At 50.1% G+C, this 9,759-nt stretch overlaps 1 protein-coding gene across 1 annotated transcript in view; it reads left to right on the top strand.

The window, feature by feature from the left end:
- The window catches only part of XKR5 (XK related 5), a 23,392-nt gene extending 21,222 nt beyond the window's left edge, over window positions 1-2,170 (top strand). The window contains exon 7 of the mRNA XM_018561602.1: window positions 1,053-2,170. Coding sequence (XP_018417104.1) covers window positions 1,053-2,170 — 1,118 coding nt within the window. The remainder of the gene's footprint in view (window positions 1-1,052) is intronic.
- The last annotated feature ends 7,589 nt before the right edge of the window (window positions 2,171-9,759 follow it).

The raw sequence follows: 9,759 nt of genomic DNA, 5'->3' as shown, positions 1-9,759 counted from the left end.
CCCCCCCTCTACCTTAAAGCGGACCTTTACACTCAGAAATCAAATTCAAGCAATGCATCCCTCTATGTATGATGATTGTTAATAACCTAGACAGGTCTAAAATGACTTCAGTTTGCCAAAGCGATGCACACTGGGATTGCCTTGTCATCAGCAAAGCATTGCTGGGAAATCTCATCTGTAATCACACGAGATCTCAGGAAAAGGCATTTTCCTTCTCCGAGATGATGTGCATGGTCACATGTCCTAGTCACATGTGCCAGAAATCCAGGAAGTAAAGAGAGCACTAGTAATCTTCCCCTAGTAAGCATGGCTAGAAGACTGGGGAGGAAAAGAGAATTAAGGGCTAGTTCATACCAGCCCCAGTGCGTTGTGGCCCGATTTGGTGCCCGATCACATCCTGGCCGGCGTGGTGCATTGAAGTCAATGACACCGGAGTGCGATTTGCCCGCATCGAAGCACATGGCACATGAATGCCTGCATTCCGTTCTGGTGTAATCAGAAAAAATAGTGCATGCTGCATTTATTTTTTTTCTGATCGCACCGAAATGCAGGCCATGATGTGCCACGTGTTCTGGTGTGGGCGATGGTAAATAATGTCACCAGCACACCAAGTAGATAGATTCAGCAAATGTCCATTTTTAAAGACAATTGTCATTCAATAGCAAGTACTTTCGGGGCCTCGCAGGGTCCCCATCAGGCTCAGGAGGGGGGGCGCGCGCGTGGCTGCGATGCCATTGACTTCCATGCACCAGCCCGCCCCTGAATGGAGGGAGCCAGCCGGAACGCACTGTTTGTGGTGTGACCTAGCCCTAAAGGTCTGTTTTTAACTCCATAACGTAGGGGAGGTGTTACATAGTTTAGAGAACTGGGCATGGCTGATGACGCTGCTTGAGATTTGCACAGGAAGTGATTGGATTTGTGGCAGGATCAACATTCGCAATTTGCAGAATGAGAACGATATCTGTGGCCTCCGTGTTTCTCAGGAAAGACGCGTTCTGTTTTGGTTGTGCAGTGGGCCAGTAAAAATGGATTTTATTTTTGATGTTTTTCAGGCTGTGCCGCCTTAATCATTTACTACACTCTCCTGCACCCGAAATCCACCGAGATCTCCCAGAGCTGTAAGAAAAATGGAAGGAATCGCACCAAACCAGACGCCTCTGGTCTTTCTTCCAGATGGTGGGGCCGAGCTTCTAAGAAAGAGGCCGATGACTTGTTTGGGAAAGAAGAACTGGGTCCAAAGACTGAAAACCGGGAGGGTGCTGCAGGCGACGAAGACCTCCCCTGGATGAAGGTCGCTGACCAGAGGCATCACTTGCTTCTATTGAAGCTCGCCATGAAAACTGGAAACATGTCGAAGATCAACGCTGCCTTTGGCGAGGGGGGATTCGGGGACCTCTTTTCACTTGGGTGCGCACAGAATGTCCAGCAGTCCTTCATTCAGAACTATGTCTTGGATGGAAAACAATCCGAGAACCCTAAAACTATTTCTTTAAGGTCTAGCCCATGTATGAAGGATCCAGGGCAAGCTGACATTGGCCAGGATCATAAACTTATTCTACATGAATGTTCTTCTTATGTGACACTCGGAAACTCCAAAACTGGTGAATGCGCTGACCCAAAGGATGTGCAGAACCACACAAATGATTTGGGGTACTCTGGAAAATCCTCAGGTGTTGATGTTTCTGGTTCTCCAAACGAGGGACCCCATGGAAGCCGAACATTGTACTTTAGCGCGCACGCTGAAGGAATGGTTCCACCAGGGAAGGATTCCCACTTAGATGTTCCAGAAACTGGCTTGAAACTTCAGACTGACAGCCCACTGAAAGAGTTGCCGGAGATGGAGTGCGTGAATATTCCGGTTATGTGCGTCAGCCCAATTCTGAGTCTGGCCGCCAACTGCAATTTCCAGAGGAGCATCGGAGACGATACAGGGAGCCTGTGTGAGGAGTCTGATGTATCTCATGATGACTCTGGACTTCCAGAAACAGAGGAACCTTGGCTGAAACGAGGGTTTTGTTTGCTTCCACCTTCTGTAAGAGGAAGGCTTGTCCAGGATGAGAAGCCTTGTTTCACCTCCACCCCCAAACCACCAGCCACCAATGGGGAATCGGAACCACGAGAGTCGGCAAAGGCCAGGAGAAGGCTTGACCAGTTGACTGAGGGAATCTAGACACATGGAAGGTCTCCGAAGTTGACTGAGGGAATCTAGACACGTGGAAGGTCTCCGAAGTTGACTGAGGGAATCTAGACACATGGAAGGTCTCCGAAGTTGACTGAGGGAATCTAGACACATGGAAGGTCTCCGAAGTTGACTGAGGGAATCTAGACACATGGAAGGTCTCTGAAGTTGACTGAGGGAATCTAGACACGTAGAAGGTCTCCGAAGTTGACTGAGGGAATCTAGACACATGGAAGGTCTCCAAAGCTAAAAAGAGGTTCATGGTCATGATGTAGTACCCATGTCCTCCATAGGATGGGTAACCTAGAGCATGCTCCATAATGTGTCTTAAAATGCCTGGAATGTCTACATTGATCCCCCGTATTGGATACGGAGAGAATAACGATAAAATCCCGTCCAGTGGAGGAAGAGTATGAGGGATTTGTTAGGGAATTCAGTGTTGATGGTCCATTACCTTTTCAACGTTCAGTCCAGTGTGCAATTAACCGTTAGAAATAATATTTAATGCCTTTTGTAATCTGATATATTTATTCTTTGTTTCTACACAATCAGTGTTTTGTTATGTATTAAGTCCTCAATGGTACGTGTCTGTTGATGTTTCCAGTCTCCCGACTACAGGGGACCAGATTGATGTAGGAGGTCAGTGCATTCCAGCGGGCAGTATTGGGAAGCCAGAGATCCTGTGCCGCCTTTGACAGTAATGGAAAAGCCTCAAGTTTTGGGGATGTGCTGTACATTTTATAGGAGCATCGGGTCTCTGGCTGCTGGGATTTGTCTAGGCCTACTCCACTCCTGTGCTCATACATGTGAAGATGAAGCCATCAAGCTTGCCTTAAAGGAGAACTATGAGGTGACTGAAAATCATTCATCCTCGTAGTTCGAGCCGACGTGTGACAATGAAACTGTCACACGTCGGCTCAATAGATCGGGACGTGAGTGGATGCATACCGTCGCTCGCTCACTTCTCGATCGTCTCTCTGCAGAGAGCCGTAACTGTCAGTCACCACTCACCGCAGGGATTCTCCTCTCCAGCGCTGAGTGGAGGAACAGCTGGGGAGGTGGCGGGCACATCTGGCTCTGCCTCTAGATAGGCAGAGCCAGCTGTCAATCACGCAGCTGGGTGGATCTTGACAGCATTGTCGGGTTCCGTCCCGGCTGCGGCGTCTCAGTACACCGCGAGCTGTAGCTCGCTATATACTGAGCTTTGGGTCACGGGAGGACGCTACTATACGTCCTCCCGTGACCCTTAGGAGAACTATGGGGAAAAACACTTACCCCATAGTTCTCTTTAAGCTCCAGTCTGATTTTGGCTTAGACGCCTATGACCCAATCCAAAAAAGTGTTCTTTTGTGCATTACAAATGTACTTGTCATTAGGGGTCGACCGTATATCTGATCTACCGATACTTGAAAATTGGCCCCGATTATCGGTTCTTTTAATTGACTGATATTACCAATACTGACAGTGCATTGGCAGTGGGTGGGTACATAGCTAGCCTGTTATTGGCTATTGCAATTTGAAATGACCAATACCAGGCTGGATTTTTGCACTGCCTGCTCTTTACATTAAGCTACCGGCTGCGGAGATCTTGCCGCTGGCAGGTGAACACATAGCCAGGTCACTGGAAATACAATAGTTCAGGCGTGGTTTTTCTGGTTCGTATTGGTGCGTGGGCAGCCCATTAAAATTAGCAATACGCCGATACCGGATTTTCGGTATCGAGTACGGGTACTGATATTTATATTTTAGGAACTCGCCGGTACTTCCGCTACGATGGAGCCCGCCTTCCGGGCAATTAAGAAGCCGGGCGGTGGGTAATGACCCGGCCAATCGGCATCGTGCTGGCCAAACAGCATAGAGCCGGCCAATAGGGAGGCCGGTCGGTGAGTCATTACCCGCCACCCGGATTCCTGATTGATTGGGAAGCAGGCTCCATGTTCCCTCGCGGCATTGCTGGCCAGAGGAAATCTCCCTCTGACCGGAAGTTCCAGTATCGGAGCATTTGGGGAGTATGAGTATTTGCCCAAATACTCGGTAACGACACCGATACTAGTATAGGTGCATTCTTAATTAAAACAAATTGCCTTAAAGGAGAACTATGGGGTCCGGGCCTTTCCCAATGGTTCTCCTAAAGGTCAGGGGAGATCACAAGCTAGCGTTCTCCCGTCACCCAAAGCTCAGTATACCGCGAGCTACAGCTCCCTATATATTGAGACCGCCACAGCCGGGACGGATCCTGACATTACTGTCTGGATCCGCACGCTGCGTGAGTGACAGCTGGCTCTGCCTATCTAGAGGCAGAGCCAGCTGTACCCGCCTCATCCGTTCCGCCAGTCAGCGCAGGAGGATCAGACGGGAGGAGGGGGAATCCCTGCAGTGCGCTGTGAGTGACGTCACTGCAGGGAGATGATCGTGAAGTGAGCGAGCGCCGGTATGCGTTCTCTCACTGCCCGATCTATTGACGCGTGACAGTCTCATTGTCACAGGTCGGCTAGAACTACGAGCCTGAGTGCAAATCACTCACCTCATAGTCCTTTTAATGCAACTGCCCGTAAAAATCTGAATGGGGCCTCTATCTTTGCGTATGAGCCTTTAGTGGAGCAGGAAGAGGCGCTATCTCCGCATGTGGAGAGCGGTTAGAGCAATGGTAGCCAAACTCCGTCCCCCCAGCTGTGGGTGAAACTACAACTCCCAGGATGCATCTCTCTCCGGGGAGTCGTGGCTGTGAGAATCTTGCAATGCCTCATGGGATTTGTAGTTCCACCACAGCCGGTGTTTGGCTCCCCCTGGGTTAGTCTATAGAACTATGTCCTATTTTGGGTAGACGTTGCACAGAAGATAACTTTCCTATATGTCAGGTACAAACCGCGTCCTGTTACCGGGGATGATGTCATGAACTGTATGCAGTTTATCAGCTTGCCTCTTGTAGACGTAGCACATTAATATGAACGTAATCCCTGCTCACGATGCCAGCTCCTGTCTATTCTTCAATGTCTGGACTATATATTCTCCTCGTTGGCTGGACCAGGATAAAAAAATAACTGCAAAAGGAGCTTTTTCCTTCTCTGTGTAAAGTTTTGATGCTTGATGCAGACGCAGACACCCCGGAGGGACCTGAGGAAGCTGTTTTGTTTACATCAGATCATCTCATGAATGCACTTCTTCTCCTTTAAGCTCACACTTGGTATGAAAACTGGAAAGGACATTTGCCGGTGTCTGTACATTCTATGCTCGGGTACACTCCTCGTCATTTATACAGTTTTGTAATGTTTAGTGACTTAAAGGAGAACTATGGGGTCAGGGCTTTTCCCCATAGTTCTCCTTAGGGCCTGTTCACATGATATCAGGTGCGGATCTGCAGACGCGGTGCTACTGATGCAGTGCGTTTTGGCCGCGTTTTTGATGTGTTCCAGTTAAAAAAAATATATATATTTTTGCTGGAGTGGGGCTGTCAGTATGTTAGCTGCAGTGCGTTTTTGACGCGTTTTGCGTTCCGTTTCCTGACCGTACAAAATGTGACATGCAGTATTTTTCTGTAGTAAGCTGAACGGACTGCGCACGTGAGAACTGTAGCCCATAACACACACAGGGATACATTGGGATGCATTTCTAGTGCGGGAGCTTACCGATCAGGTCAGCACAGAAAACGGACGTTGTGTGAACAGGCCCTGAAGGGTGACGGGAGGACACAAACTAGCGTCCTCCCGGCACCCTAGGCTCAGTATATAGGGAGCTACAGCTCGCAGTATACCGAGACGTCGCAGCTGAAGCGGATCCCGACAATTGTGCCGGGATCCGCCCAGCTGCGTGAGTGACAGCTGGCTCTGCCTATCTAGAGGCAGAGCCAGCTGTACCCGCCCCCTCCCCCGTCCGTTCTACCAGTCAGCACTGGAGGATCAGAGCGGGGAATCCAGCCCCTCCCCTGTCACGGCAGAGAGCTGTGACAGGATCGAGAGGTGAGCGAACGCCGGTATGTGTTCACTCACCTCCCGATCTACTGAGCTGACCTGTGACAGTCTCATTGTCACGGGTCGGCTAGAACTATGAGGGGAGTGATAAGCACCCCTCCCCCCCTCATAGTTCCCCGTTAATAATAATGATATATTCATAGATACTTTTTATAAGAAACTTCCTTCATAAGTGGGCCGGTTTGCCCGAGTTCTGAATGACAATTCTCACAAGCAGGGAGGCAGCGAATGACTCGTGATCCCGGGAGATTCTGTAGCCTCGTCCTGTTTTATAATACTGGACCTAGAATCCAAATCCTGGAACTAAATATCTCTTATTTTAGTTTGTATAACTTTCAATTGAATCTGTATTCTGTGTCGAGCTTTTGCATACACCACGTCTCTGTATTATAAAATATTTATTAACCATAATGGTCTATTTTCTAATTTTTTAAAGAGGTCTTACGGTTCTTGTGTGCGGCTTGCTGCGCTTCGGAAGCCATCAATGGATCTCGATGCTCACGATTTGACAGATTTGCATTGGTTGATGGCAAGCGGAGTCCCGTGGGATGGCTTCAGGTAGGTGGTAAAGCGATGCTGGACTGTGCCCATGCGGGGTGAAAAGCATTTTCACTTAAAGGAGAATGATGAGGCGAGTGATTTTCATTCAGCCTCATCATCTGAGCCGACCCGAGACAATGAGACTGTCACACGTCGGCTCAGTAGATCGGGAAGTGAGCGAACGCCGGTATGTGTTCGCTCACTTCTCGATCCTGTGCCGGCAGAGAGCCGTGACAGGGGAGGGGCTGGATTCCCCCTTCCCCTGTCCGATCCTCCAGCGCTGACTGGTGGAACGGACAGGGGAGGGGGCGGGTACAGCTGGCTTTGCCTCTAGATAGGCAGAGCCAGCTGTCACTCACGCAGCTGGGCGGAACCAGACATAATTGTCAGGATCTGTTCCGGCTGCGACGTCTCAGTATTGTGCGAGCTGTAGCTCGCGGTATACTGAGCCTAGGGTGAAGGGAGGACGCTAGTTTGTGTCCTCCCGTTACCCTAAGGAGAACTATGGAGAAAAGCCTTAACCCCATAGTTCTCCTTTTAAAGGGCTTGTGCGGAGCAGATGCAGCGCAGTGACAGAACACATCAAAAATGCAGCCAATGGTATTTTGGGCTCTAGTTCACACCACAGTGTCCAGTTCCAGCATGTGGGTGGAAAAAACTGCATCAAAATGCATGCAAACGCCCTGGAACGCACTAAAAGGCCATTTTAGACACACACAAAAAAAGGCCCGAAATGCGTCAAACTGCATATGCCGAAACTCGTGCAGATCTGGTCCGGATTTGGTGTGAACAAGCCAGACTAGCCGCCCCGCCAGCAAATGGAAAAACACCCGGTACCTGGGAGTAGATCTGTGCAGGGGGGCTTGGAGTTCACCTATGAATTAGCAAATTGTCCCAGAGGCGGTGCACCCCACCCTTCTAGGAACTGGACATACATCAGTAAGGCCGGGCACACACCTTACAACCATCGCAAGACTTCTGTCTTGCGATGGTTGTCAGGTACTTAAAAAAAAACGTACGATCTGCCTATGTTGCACAGGCAGATCGTACTTGCGGTCATCGCAAGCCACGCCCCCTGAGGGGCGGGCTTCCGATGACCGCAATGCCGAACGGGCAGTGTGCGCTTTTATCGTACGGACATGCCCCAAACCCGCCGAACATCGTACGACGCTCGGCGGGTTTTCGAACATGTGCGTAAGTTCAAAGTCGTGCGACCTTACAGTAGTAGAGGTCGCACGGCTTCCACCTTACCATAATCGTACGATCGCGGGATTTCCCGCCATTATCGTACGAGGTGTGTGGGGACCCTAATACAAGAGGGATTTTTCAGGTGCAGACTTATCGCTCAATAAAACAAATGTTTATTTTGACATATATAAAATACTTCTCAGCATGTGGAGTCCCTAAAAAGCATAAGACACTAAAAAACTCCAAGCCCCGATGTGAGTGTCTGTATGTAGATGTCTCTCTACCACCGTCCGGTTCCTAATCGGGTCGGTATGGTCCTCTAGGGATCTGTTCACTCCTGGTATACGGACGGTTGCCGGGGAGGTTTGCATCTTTAAAGGAGCACGATGAGGCGAGTGATTTTCACTTTTCCTCGAGCGTTCATATTCCATTCATCCCCTTTGAGGTAAATGTGTCACTTTCGGCCTCCTCGGCGGCACTCTGCGCACCATTGTGTCTATTTATAACCTAATCTGACAAGAAAGTGCGTGACGTTCCTGAATGTACATTGTACAAACCGGTCCGAGGCATGAGGAAATAGTCCTCCAGAACCGATAACCTTTATACATTGTTGTGGGGGGGGGGGTTGGTCCTCGCGCACGGTATTTCCTCATGCCTTTGCAGGAGCTTGGTGTTGCACATGGGTGGAAAGTCGTTATCACATGACGACTACTGCACCCTGTGTACAAACGTGTCCAAAATTATTATTGATCCCATCGACCTGTGTGTTCTGTTCACATTTACCATCCCCCCCCCAAGGAGCCTCACATCCCCGCCACACTCATACCAACACTCAAGAGCCAGTTCAATCAGAATGATCCTTTCACCTGCTGTGCAAGTCTGCAGGAATACATCTCTGATGAGAGAGCGAGGAGAGACAGCCAGGGGAGAGAGGAGAGACATCCAGGAGAAAGAGAGGAGAGAGAGCGAGTAGAGACAACCAGGAGAAAGAGAGGAGGGAGAGACAGGAGAAAGAGAGGAGAGAGAGCCAGGAGAAAGAGAGAGGAGAGACAGCCAGGGGAGAGAGCAGGGTGACAGCGAGAGGATAGAGGGAGAAGAGAGAGCCAGGGGAGACAGCCAGGGGAGAGAGTGAGGAGAGAGCGAGGAGAGACAGCCGGGAGAGAGCGAGGAGAGACAGCCAGGGGAGAGAGCGAGGTGACAGCCAGGGGATAGAGGGAGAAGAGAGAGCCAGGGGAGACAGCCGGGAGAGAGAGCCAGGGGAGACAGCCGGGAGAGAGAGTGAGGAGAGACAGCCAGGGGTGAGGAGAGACCAGGAGGAGCAAGAGCCAGGAGGATGAGCAATGAGAGACAGCGAGTAAAGACAACCAGGGAAGAGATAGTCCGGTAAGAGAGTGAGGAAAGACAGCCAGGAGACAGGGAGGACACTGCCAGGGAAGAGAGACGGAGGAGAGGGAGGTCAGATAGTTGTCCAGCTTTTATTCCATGGCTGGAGTCTTTCTCTCTCACGTCGTCCTCAATGGTCATGTGACCTTCCTCTTGGGGCTGAGCAGCTAAGAGAACAACCTGAATCAGTGCGGAGCTTCTGCTGTGATCTTTGAAGATGAATTGCTCCACAGCGCCTGTCTGTCCAGTGGTAGGATGACTCCCCCTCCCCTCCCCCTCCATGGGTGACACGGGGACCTCGGTGCGATTTTCATTCTCTGTAGCAACATTTCATTGAATTTGAAAAGGAGAATAAAGGAAGCAGGAGGAGCAAGTGTGAGACGTGATGAGCGGCACAAGTTCCGCTGTCATCTATGATGAGGTGAACGAGTCACGAGAAGGCAGAAGACAAAGTCGGTGCTGGCAGTATGATGTCATTTATAGAAGAGAAGATTCCGTCAT

The sequence above is a fragment of the Nanorana parkeri genome, unplaced genomic scaffold (genome assembly GCF_000935625.1).
Source record: "Nanorana parkeri isolate BGI_ZX_2015 unplaced genomic scaffold, ASM93562v1 scaffold533, whole genome shotgun sequence".
Lineage (NCBI taxonomy): Eukaryota > Metazoa > Chordata > Amphibia > Anura > Dicroglossidae > Nanorana > Nanorana parkeri.
This window is presented reverse-complemented; position numbering and strand designations above follow the sequence as displayed.